The sequence below is a fragment of the Mchenga conophoros genome, linkage group LG20 (genome assembly GCF_057382185.1).
Source record: "Mchenga conophoros isolate Kocher_MC1m ecotype Shallow Benthic linkage group LG20, M_conophoros_male_GT1.1, whole genome shotgun sequence".
Classification (NCBI taxonomy): Eukaryota; Metazoa; Chordata; class Actinopteri; order Cichliformes; family Cichlidae; genus Mchenga; species Mchenga conophoros.
In genome coordinates this window covers 28,775,535-28,787,959 of record NC_140545.1, presented here as the reverse complement: position 1 = coordinate 28,787,959, position 12,425 = coordinate 28,775,535, and the positions used below count along the sequence as shown (strand labels likewise).

Below are 12,425 nucleotides of genomic sequence, written 5' to 3'. Positions count from 1 at the left end.
CGTTTTGTTTGTGCTCACAGCCCTGAAACTTTGAATGTGTTTGTTTGACTTTTAGGTTTTCTGGAAGTTCATGTCATCAGGTTGGTTTTACACTGTCAACCAAAGTGAGAAGCTGGCATAGCGTTAGCTTTGATTTTAATTAACTTAAAAATATACATTTAAATGAAAAGACTACATGTGTTTTCCTTCTTTATAAAAAAAAAAGTTAACATTTTCATGGGATAATTCTGACCAATCGTAACAGTCCATTTCACGCACATCTTCATCCTCTGCTGAGCAGCCTCTGAACTATGCAGAAACTTTCCTGAACTTTATCTTGTGACACTGGCGTGATGTTTTACTGGGAGTCTGGAGTTTTGGTCATAGTGAACCTGCATAAGAAAAAGAAAAAAAACCCCACACATCTGTCATGAAAATTGTTAAGAAATAGATCGCCTGTAATTGATGGATTAGTTTTATTGGCGCCTCTTTTTATAGTATAAACGTATTCTTTATGGCGGCGCATGTGTAAGTATACGGATTGTAGTGAGGATGAAGTCACTTAATGCTGCAAATGACATTTTCTGTTGAAAGCAGACAAAACTAAATGTTCTCCTTAAAGCAGGCGTATTGTTGTTATTGAGATCTTTTAATGATTTTACAGCCCAGTGTGCCGCTCGCTCGCTCTCTCTCTCTCTCTCTCTGCTGATAGGAGTGAATGGAGCTCACCCACCAGCCTCTGTCTCTCGCTTTCTCTCCAGTAATCATTAAAATAAGCTATTTATATATTATTTATAGATCTATATAATGTTTATTTCATTATCCTTTAGATTCCAGTGTTTAAGAGATTGGATAGTCTAGTCTTCACAATCCACAGCAAAAATAATAATGACAGAGACGGTATTATTGCGCATATAATTGAAACGGTAGTATCAAAAATATGAAGTCAATAATTACAAGCCTCAGTCCAAAAGACTGGGTATGGTACGCCACCAGTCGAAACTGGGGTACCAAAACCTGGGTTTGTCGTGGTCACGTGATCTCGGTGTTGTGGACCACGTTTTGGAGCAGTGTTTCGAAACATCTGCACTTCGGGATGTCGAAATGTCTTCTTGGAGCTTCCCATCTCTAGTTTTATCCTAATTTACTAAACTAGCGACACAAATATTCCAGTATCGAAGAACATGAAAAAATTACTTTTGGTCACATGTGGGCAACGTTACCTGACATCTCAGGTAAAAAAAAATCTGATCTTACTTAGTAACCCTCACACGACAAACAGTAAATGTCACTTAGAATCCCAACTTTATTAGAGAACAGATTTTGTTCTTGACACGTATCTTGACAGAAGCAGATTTGGTGATATGAACTAGTATCACCAAATATCACAGGAGAATCCGTACAAGAATAAGGTTAACCACTGACACAGACCGTCCATGTTACATTTTAATAAGCTATCCAGTCATGAGGTTGCACAAAAACTCATAGATAATATTATATTGAACTACAGACACAAGCGCGTCTGTGTACTACCAAGGGGTTTTCACAAAGCGAGTGGCTAATTTGAGTACCCCGAACACCGGAACTGAACTGATCATTGAACTGGAAGTTCTTTCATTTTAGCTGAAGACTGAAAATTGTTTCCTTATTTTCCCACGGTGTCAGGCTGAAGACCAAAACCATTAAACGAACTCGTATCTGAAACTCACCCTGAAAGCAGCAGTGCCGCATGTTAATAGGGTGGGAACCTATGTCTTTAACAAATATCGTGCAGTTGACCAAAACATTAAACGTAGCTAAACTTGGTTTCTACCTTCAAAGAAGCGTTGCTATTACATCCCGAGAAGCTAACTTACCGTTAGCTGCCTACTGAAGTTTGATAGCTTCGGACTCATCAGGACACATTAAAGGTAACATAAATGTATCTTTGATAATTATGTATATCTTTTGTTTCGTTGTAATTTTTTTACTGATCTTATTACTGTAGGTAGGTGACGTTACAGCTTACATGAAATCATGACTAAATCGATGAGGAGTCACAACAAATAACGTAATTCATAAAGATCGGTGTAGCATTGTATTGCGTAATCTTTACATATTAGTGGTTATTAAGCTAGAGAACAATAACAGGGATGTGGCAATCATACGAAAAACAAACAAACTGCAGTTTCTTTAAATCTATTTAAATGTAGTTAGCTTTCTAGCTAACTTCCGTTTGGTACGTGGCTAGCTGTTAACCTGTTTTGTGGTTTGCTGCTCAGATGGAAGTGGTTCTTGTTTATTTTATTTTAGAAACTATTCAAGTGAGTTGGGCTCGTGAATTTATATAAATGCTAACAAGACTTTGAATTACAGTCGCCACAACATAAGCAGACATTTTCGTATTTGACTAGTGATTTATAATGCTTGTTGTTTTCGCAGGCATTGGGACCGTGATGTAACGGCCATTTATATTGATATTTTACTTGCATTCAGTCTGAATGTTCCCAGAATGCAGTATGGAATGTAATTGTCATTAAAGTATTTTTATTTTAGGTATTTTTAGGGTATGATATACTCTGTCAGAAACCCTTTTCCTTGCTTTGGTTTAGAAATTCTCATCTCACATTATCTCACCTAGTGGATTGCTTGATTGTATAAGTGAGGAAAAGTGAACATCAGATGTAAATGAAGGCGTCTGTGACATTAAAAATGTATGAAACCTCTAATAAAGAAAGGGAAGAACAAACAACCCAACATCTGGCATCTAAATAATTCAACTTTTTGTAAAAGTATAAAAGTTAAACTTTCTTATCTTGTCCGCACCCACAAAGAGTTGATGTTTACAGAATATGCAATCACAGGGGTTAGCAAAGCACATATTTTGTAAATGAAGAATGAACAGTAGTGTAAAATATTAGGAGAGGAAATAAATGTAGATTATATATTATACAGTTTAAGCGCAAGATATCTGCTGCAGCCCAGGTAGCGGTATGAGACGGCTGCTGGTCAGTAGCGTCACTCGGTCTCGTTCGTGAAAATTAAAACCGCCATTTTTTGAAACCCGGAAACAAGGGAATGGTTATAAAAAAGCAACGGCGTGGTCCACGAAGCATCAGGCAGGTTAAGATAGTGGCAGGTTAAATGCTTGAGTGGCTGATAAATTTTAATTTCCACCCGTGACTGTAATTATGAAATGCCTTCCCAAAAGTAAGATGTGAGTGATCCTATTTGTTTGTTTGTATCATGTTAATGTTTGGTTATTCATGTTTATGTTCACTAACGGTAAGCTTTATCAGAAGTGCTTGAAAATTTATGTCTTTGTTCCTTTCCTTATTTGTAGTTCATCAATTGATTGGAAGGAGGAGTTGCAGGGATTCTCGCATCCCTCGTCACCATTGGCCCCTGAGATGACATCACAACAACCTCAACTCCCTAATGCTCTTATACCTCCCCAGCTTGCTCAGAACTCCAATGCTCAGCAGATCCGACCTCACATTCACCCGAATCAGCTGGAGTCGAGTCAGAGCAGTGCAAATGCTGGGCTTCTTGAACATAGGCCTCTGACAGGCAGGCCAGGCTGCCCTGGTGCTTTAGCCACTACTGGGGAGTTGGTCAACAGGAATGTTTCTGTTTCCTCCACCAACTCTAGCTTGACCAGAAGAGATGGGGGCTTTGAACCATGGCCCGAGGAAGCAGTGGATAACTCCCATGGGCTGTACTCACTCCACCGTATGTTTGACATAGTTGGAGCCCAGCTAACACATCGGGATGTAAGGGTACTGTCATTCCTGTTTGTTGATGTGATTGACGAGTATGAGCGAGGTGGCATCAGGAGTGGAAGAGATTTTCTGCTGGCGTTAGAGCGCCAGGGTCGCTGTGATGAGACAAACTTCAGACACGTGCTGCAGCTTCTAAGGATTATCACCCGCCATGACCTTTTGCCTTATGTCACACTCAGGAAACGGCAGGCCGGTGAGTTAATCTAACCAACTCCATGTTGTCCTATAAATGACTACAAAAATAAGTTGCACATTCATGCAGGAATTTACATTAGAGTGGTGTGAAGCAGGAAAAACTGGAAAAATGGATTTTAGTTAGGTTGACGAGGGCCAAATTGTCATAGGTAGACAACTGGATTGGGGCATCTCAGTGCCCCAGTCTGCAGTAGGTAGTATCTATCAAAAGTGATCCAAGGAAGAAACAGTTGTAAACTATTGACCGGGTCATGGGCAGCCAAGGCTCACTGATGCATGTGGAAAATGAAGGCTTGCCCATGTGGTCAGATCCAACAGACAAGGTACTGTAGCTAAACAAAAAAAAAAGTGGACGCTGGTTTTGATAGAAATGTGTCAGAATACACAGTACATCACAACTTGTTGCATATGGGGCTGCATAGCTGCAGGCCAGTCAGGGTGCCCATGCTGGTCTCGTCCACTGCTAAAAGTACCAACAGTGGCCAAGTAAGCGTCAACATTGGACCATGGAGGAATGGAAAGCTGTGCCTAGTCTGATGAATTGCAATTTTTTTTACATCACATGTGCATCTCCATCACTAAACTGGGGACCACCTGGCACCAGGATGCACTATGGTAAGAAGGCAAGCTGGCAGAGGCAGTGTGATGTTTGGGTAATGTTCTGCTGGGAAACTTTAGGTCTTCTGGATGTTACTTTGACATATAACTTAAGCATTGTTGCAGACCAGTTCACTTCAGTAAGTTATATAGCACCAAGTCACAACAATAGTTGCCTCACAGTGTTTGTATTGTAAGGTAAAGACCATACAATTAAACAGAAAAACCACAACAATTAGATGACCTCCCATGAGCAAGCACTTTGTGATGGTGATAAGGAAAAACTCCCCCTAAACAGGAAGTAACCGCTAGCAGAACCAGGCTCCGGTAGGGGCAGCCATCTGCAACTCACCCCGTGTTAGCTTAACGGTGCACTTAATCCAAGACTGACACTGCAGTCGATGTTTGGAGACAGGATGTTTGCCTGACGACCACACAGGAGCAGTAATGACAGCCAGAGGCCTCAGGGAAGCGCTTGTGTGACTGTGTGCGTCATCTAGTGGGTTTTACTGTGGGATAATGCTACTTAAGGCCCAGTCTTTACTTCATTTTGATTGTTTAATATAAGTGTAAAAAATAAATGGTATTTTTGATGTGGTGATTAAATAAGCTGTTCACTGAATTTACAGAAAATGCACAGAATTTTGTTATAATACATCATTATCGGGATAAGAAATTACTTTTGGTAATATTGCACAGCCCTAGCTCTATATAGTTTATCAAAAGGAAATTTTTAAGTCTAACCTTAAAAGTAGAAGAGGGTGTCTGTTTCACAAATCCAAACCACAGAAGAGGGCCCTGAAAGCTGAAGGCACCGCCTCCCATTCTACTTTTAAATACCCCGGTGACACAAGTAAACCAGCAGTCTGAGGACACGTCCTGTTGGGGTGATATGGTACTATGAGGTATACCATATCATCCTAAGATAAAATGGGATGTGAACTAACTAATAATGCTAGTTTCTGATTATTTTTTTTCTGTTGCAAATATCATCTTTCTTTTTGCTTTCCTCTGCCAGCACAATAGACACCATGGGGAGAAGAAGTTAAGGAGACAATATACAGTAAATGCAGTAATGTTAAACAGTAATACCCAATGCTGTAATTTAAGCTCTAGCTTTAAAAAACAAAACAAAACAATCCAGCAGTCAGAAATATCATCCAGTGTCACCGGCTCACTAACATGAATTTCAAGCCTTTTTACTTTTTACATTTTTTTAACATGATTTTTTTTTTTAAATTTAATTCTGTTCCATTTTCATTCAAAGCCTTTGTTTATAACCATGTTGCTTGGAGTAAAGACATCATTCTAGAACCGTCACCTTATTTGTGTATTGTCTTAATGCAAACATTAAAATGATACATATAAAGCTAATTTAATCCGTTCTTTACATAAATGTTGATTGCTGCATGTCATCTTTGCATTATGTGTGACTGATTCCTGTAGTTTGAAGAGGATTAAATGGTAAATGGCCTGTATTTGTATAGCGCTTTACTACTACTAGGACCCCAAAGCGCTTTACACAACCAGTCATTCACACACACATTAGCTTTTGAAATAAAATAATATCAGAAATCATTTCTTTTCAGTGTGCCCAGACCCTGTTGATAAATACCTGGAAGAGACATCAGTACGATATATATTACCAAGAGGAAGAGTACAGAACAAAGACACTGTACCGTACAGAAGAACAGGTGGGTTCTGACATCTGAGTGCACGCTTATGTCTTCCTATTCACATTTTGTACTACGATTCAGATGACTAAAAAACATAATAAAAATAATGTTGTTTTCTAGGTCCCCAGCCAGTCATTTGTTGTTCCCCATCAGCACCACACGTGGGTCCTGCACAAACAAAGCCAACTCCTCCTGTACCAAACCGCAAACGGAAGAGAATTCACTCTTCGGCTGACTGCAGAGAGAAGCAAACATGCGGTAAGAAGAAACTGCATATACTGCGTTATCTGATTTGATTTGTTATACCTTTATTAGTCCCACAAAGTGAAATATCAGTGTTTCTATTCTACTATCTTATGTGTGTGTGTGCACACATACACCAAACATATCCAATCACAGCCCTGCATCGTTTTGTTTTGGGTTTTTTTTACAAATATATGTATATATATATATATATATATATATATATATATATATATATATATATATATATATATATATATATATATATATATATATATATATATATTCATTCTCCAAAGTTGAAAGAGCTGTCAATAGTCCCACTCAAGTTTTTATCAGATTCATGGATGTGTGAGCCCAAGTAGCCAAAAGAGGCAGCACAGTCTATCAGCTGGTTAGCACACCAAATATAACAATTTCTGTTTTGCTTTCATTAATGAAAATGACGAAAAGTATTGCTTTAACCAATTCATTAGGTTTTTAAGGCAGTTTAACAAGAACCGCAGTGAATATCATATGATTATAAATCTGGATCTCATCAGCAAAACGATGAAAAGACAGATTATGTTTCCTCAAAGCAAACCTAATGGGCCCAAAATAGAGGTACACAAAATAGAGGACCCTTGAGGTACACCGCAAGAGGGCAAAGGCAAATTTTAACAGAGAAACTTCTGTTAGTTTGACTTTAAATCAATCCAAAGATTCACTTTTAATGTCCACACGCAGTTCAAAGAGATAAAAGAGTAGAAACAAAGCAGTCTTTTGTATTAACTAAAGCAGTGCAATTAGTTTTGCAATGAAAGTCATGGTCTCGAACTACCTTTTGTTTTTTAATCTAGCCTTGTTGCTTATTATTGCCTTTCAGAACTTAACATTTTGGGTGGGATATATTTAAATGGTAAATGGCCTGTATTTATATAGTGCTTTACTAGTCCCTAAGGACCCCAAAGCGCTTTACAGATCCAGTCATCCACCCATTCACACACACATTCACACACTGGTGATGGCAAGCTACATTGTAGCCGCAGCCACCCTGGGGCGCACTGACAGAGGCGAGGCTGCTGGACACTGGCGCCACCGGGCCCTCTGACCACCACCTGTAGGCAACGGGTGAAGTGTCTTGCCCAAGGACACAACAACCGAGACTGTCCGAGCCGGGCTCGAACCGGCAACCTTCCGATTACAAGGCGAACTCCCAACTCTTGAGCCACGATCGCCCCTAAATAAACTACACATGTGGTTTATGAGCTCTGTAGCTCTCAATTTACTGCAAATTGCACTGAACAGAAAAAAGCATGTGGTAATTTGTAGTTGATATGACTGCTGCTTTTAGGAGTGTTGCTTTATTTGGAATATCAGGAAGGGTATAGTATAGAAGCGATGTGTGAGTTTGAAGCATATCTTCTGTTGTTTGTTTGTTTTAACACTGTAATGATTGAAATAATCATTATCTTGTACAACATTTACAAGACAATTAATGACAAAGAAGTTGCCCAGAATACTTTGACAGTCTCTTGTTTTTTGTGTTTTTGTTCAATCCTTTCAGATATTCGTCTACGAGTTCGTGCTGAGTACTGCCAGCATGAATCTGCACTTCAGGGCAACGTCTTCTCCAACAAGCAAGAGGCAGTGGAGCGGCAATTTGAGCGCTTCAACCAGGCCAACACTATCCTAAAATCGCGAGACTTGGGCTCCATCATCTGTGACATCAAATTTTCTGAGCTCACCTACTTGGATGCCTTTTGGAGGGACTACATCAATGGATCATTGTTAGAGGCCCTCAAAGGGGTCTTTATCACAGATTCCCTAAAACAGGCTGTAGGCCACGAGGCTATAAAACTGTTAGTCAATGTTGATGAGGAGGACTACCAAGCTGGTCGACGCAAACTGCTCCGTAATTTGGTCACAAGTGGAGGGAGCTCAGCAGTGGGTAACAAAGACTCTGTATCTTAGAAACATTCTCCAGGTGGTAGGGAGTAGAGTGAGATGTGATTGTTGTTTAAGGTGCCTGAAAGGAACTGAAGAACTTCCAGCCAACCCCATTAAATATTTGAGAACTAAGTTCATATGTTATCTACTTGGCATCCCTTTCCATAGCATGTACAGAGAAATGGAACTGTGTTGGCAAAAACAAAGGGGTGATGCAAACAAGTTGGTATTATTGTTCATTTTCTTCAAGGATGGAATCAAACAAGTGCATTGAATTTAACCAATTTCTTGTTTGTGGTATGTTAGCTCAGCTCATTTAAAACTTTTAACCTAAAGATACTGTTCAATCCTGTTTTAAGGTGAAGTTATTTTGAATGCAGGAAACACTTAATTCTCACAAGTTACTCCCAGTGGGAGATGTACTTATTTTTAGACTTGTTTTGTGGTTTTTTTCCCAGGTTTTTCCAGGTAGAATTGTTTGGCATACCCAACGAGAGAATGTTCTGTGAACACTTTTGCAAGGATCAAGCTTCTCTTTCCCTGTCACCTTTACTGTGCCTGGCATTCTTTAACACATTCTGTCTGCCAACAGCTGTGAATTCAAATTCAATTGTAAAGTCACTGCCAGTTTATGGAAACAATGTAAGAGAATAATTCTAATGTGTTCAATTATTTCCAGTGAGAAATGGACTTTTGTGGTGTTCTTAATATGTATGGATTTGAAAGTGTGTCAGTTCCTTTGTCACCCTGTACCTACTTGCTGTGTTAATTATGAAGCAAGACTGATGTTGAATAAATTTTATAATGACACTAAACACAAATCTGTAAAACAGCAGGGAAATTCACACCAGTATGTGCAGTCACGTCAGTAGGTGCAGGAAGCAAGATGCCAGACCAAAGTGATGTGGGTGACAGAGAGTCAGTGATTGTCTGTGATTGGTTACAAATCTCTCATCTAGCTTTAGCTTTAGAATTGGTATAAAGAGCAATCTCTTCTATGGATACAACATGAGCATGTAGTTAAACTTGTCTCCTCTAATAGTGCTACAGGAGGTGTTGAAATAACATCACATCTCATTTCATCCCATCCCTTAAAAAGCAGTTGTCACAGGTATGGTAACTTTCAAACAGAAAATAAAGCGTAAAAAAATAGCACTGTAGAAGCCAAAATAATATAATAGCAAGATGTAAAGCATGTTGATCCTCCACAATTTAAGTTGCACAATTATATGCTTCTAGTAGGAGGCTTTCACAGTGTAACATGAAACTAATAATGGATGGGTGCCTGTGAAAACCACATGTGGCCCCCCCGCCCCTAAAATTATAACCACTTGTTATGTTTAATAAATCCAAGTGTAAGACAGAACTAAGAATGTATCAATGTCTGACATATACATGCCCTTTCATCACGCCAAACTATACTTTACTACTTTGCAAAGTAGGCCCTATTTCTTGCAGTGACATGTAATGTTAATGTTAGTGTTCACCATCAAATGTTGATATGCAGAATCATCTTTTTGGATGCAATTCATCAGGATAAATGACTAATTGACATTGATGTCAGGCCAATGCAAGCTCAGTTAGAAAATGTGTAATAGCAGTATATCGAGGATGAAGTAGATCGGAGGCTGAATATCATTTCAGTGCGTACTGTTACCTGGAACATCAATCTGTAATTCTGCTATTTTACATTTTCCTTTGTTATTCTGTATGCCTACCCTAAAATCTCCTACGACATGAACAGGCCAGTACTCAAGAGAAGCAAATGTGTACTGTGTAATCAGCAAACTATGTTTTTAATGCAGTTGTTCACTTTCCAGCTTAATATTTTCTCTTAATGCATTACAGATATGCATTTTTTTTTTTGTCAAATGTTGTAATGAAATTTTACTTGTGTTAAAAATGTAACTGAATCTTGTCTAGCTTCTCATCAGTTAGTTAAATGGTGACCTGAATTTAGCATTTGGTTTTATGTAACCTTATAAAAATTCCGTGTGTTTTTATTATGATTTTTGATCCTAGGAAAGAAAGAAATAAAAGCCCCGTATTGTGTTGGCCATAATGGCATCTTTTGGGACATATCAGAACATGCAAGTTTGACAGGCCACTGTGAATGATATAGAAGAGGCATACATTTTATATTTTTATCCAGTGGAATTTCATGTTAAGGTTAAAAGTTCGTATCTAGGAAATAGGTAGGTGTATGTTGACTGTATTTTATGGTAGTTGTTAAATCCAGCTTTTACATTAAATTGCATGCAACCTGTTATGGTGTCAGTGTCTCAAGTCACAATGTAACCATTTTGTAAATATTTTTGTGGGTCACATTTTCTTACTTCAGTTTTGCATTTCTTTCAGAAAATAGGCCTGTAGAAAGTTTTGATTTTACGTGGCACTGCAAATATTACAAAAAAAAAAAAAAGAATAATCCAAACTCACCCCTGAAGGCGCTCTTTATCCTTCGATCATGGGTCCTGTATTAGAGGCCTGGGAGTTTGAGGGTCTTGTGCAATAATTTTGCTGTTCATAGGACTGCATTCTTCTGGACAGAGATCTCGGATGTCGTTCCCTGAATCTGCTTGAACCACTCACCCAATTTGGCGGTCACTGCCCCAAGTAATCTGATTACCACAGGGACTACTGTTGCCTTCACCCTCCGCATCTTCTCAAGCTCCTGTCTCAGCCCTTGGTTATTCTTGAGCTACAGCCATCTTCCTCTGCCTGTCCACTTCTACCACTATTCCTCATGGTTCATGGCTCCTGTTTGCTCGTGGGATTCCAAGGTACATGTAGCTACCTTCAATGTCTGCCTTCTGTTACTAAATGGCAAATTGTTCTGGTTCTTATATGTACTTTTCTACTCTTCATGCTTGAGAGTTTTGAACATTGTTGTTATGTGTTGTGTCCTTCAGCCCATTATGCTCTTCCAGTATTTCTGCATCTCCAGCCTTGGTGGGGCTGTTCTCATATCGTCCCCTGCCACTGAGAGTACACCTGGGATGGTTCATTGGAGAACATGTAGTTTATTGACCTGGCTTCTATCGCTCTGGTATCACAACCAGTCCAACGTTTGGACACACTTTCTGATTTAAAGGGTTTTCTTTATTTTGACTACTTTCTACATTGTAGATACCGAAGACATCAAATATATGAAGCAAGATATATGGAATTATGTAGCAAAGAAAAAAATTATAAATAATTCTTAATATGTCATCTTTTAGACAGAGCTCCAGTAGCAGACACATCTCTACATGTTCAGAGGAGACTGTGTGAATCAGGCCTTTATGGTCAAATAGCTGCTAAGAAACCACGACTAAGGAAAAGCAACAAGCAGAAGAGATTTGTTTGGGCCAATAAAAACACGGAATGGACATTAGACCAGTGGACATCTGTGCTTTAGTCTGATAAGTCTTTGTCTTTGTGTGACGCAGAAAAGGTGAATGATGGTCTCTACATTCATGGTTCTTACTGTGAAGCATGGAGGAGGTGTGAGGGTGTCAGGGGGCTTTGCTGGTGACACTGTTGGAGATTTATTCAAAATTGAAGGCACACTGAACCAGCATGGCTACCACAGCATCCTGCAGCAACATGCCGTCCCATCATTGATTTTTCAACAGCATACCCATAGTAGTTCTTATTTTCTTCAATCAATCATCAAAAGCAAGATGTTCTAGCTTTACCAATGGCTTTTTTTTTTATAGAGCAGTGAATTCTTTTTCCAGGCTAAATGGTAACTTCTAGTGAGATGCCATTTCCTCTACAGCTTACAAGTGATCTGCTTTAACGTGCATGTTTGAAAGTTACACTGGAGAGGCAAGAACTTCTGATTTGAGGCTTTCATTTTCAGAGGACCAAGAGTATCCAGAGTTGTGTTAATAATCCTAAAATTATTAACAATATAATCAACATCTGTAGGAGTGGAGTTCAGTGAGCTGCTCTGCTCTGTTGGCACTGAAATTGATAACAGTAGATGAATTATGTCCTTAAACCTGTTGCAGCACTTTCAGAAAGACATGTACTGCGATTAAATCTACTCCCCACTGCT

At 39.0% G+C, this 12,425-nt stretch overlaps 1 protein-coding gene across 1 annotated transcript; it reads left to right on the top strand.

Annotated features, from left to right (window-relative positions):
* The first annotated feature begins 1,585 nt into the window (after positions 1-1,585).
* dedd (death effector domain containing) lies at positions 1,586-10,647 on the top strand. The gene is made up of 5 exons (XM_085260370.1): positions 1,586-1,889; positions 3,302-3,933; positions 6,122-6,226; positions 6,329-6,466; positions 7,998-10,647. The coding sequence occupies exons 2-5, from the start codon at positions 3,369-3,371 to the stop codon at positions 8,402-8,404; spliced, it is 1,215 nt and encodes a 404-aa protein (XP_085116496.1). The 5' UTR covers positions 1,586-1,889; positions 3,302-3,368; the 3' UTR covers positions 8,405-10,647.
* Positions 10,648-12,425: the final 1,778 nt, after the last annotated feature.

Excerpts from the sequence above, each read along its gene's own strand:
- dedd (XM_085260370.1), top strand. The coding sequence starts at position 3,369 with ATGACATCACAACAACCTCAACTCCCTAATGCTCTTATACCTCCCCAG. Across the intron at positions 6,227-6,328 it reads TGTACCGTACAGAAGAACAG|GTCCCCAGCCAGTCATTTGT; the intron begins GTGGGTTCTGAC and ends GTTGTTTTCTAG. Across the intron at positions 6,467-7,997 it reads CAGAGAGAAGCAAACATGCG|ATATTCGTCTACGAGTTCGT; the intron begins GTAAGAAGAAAC and ends CAATCCTTTCAG.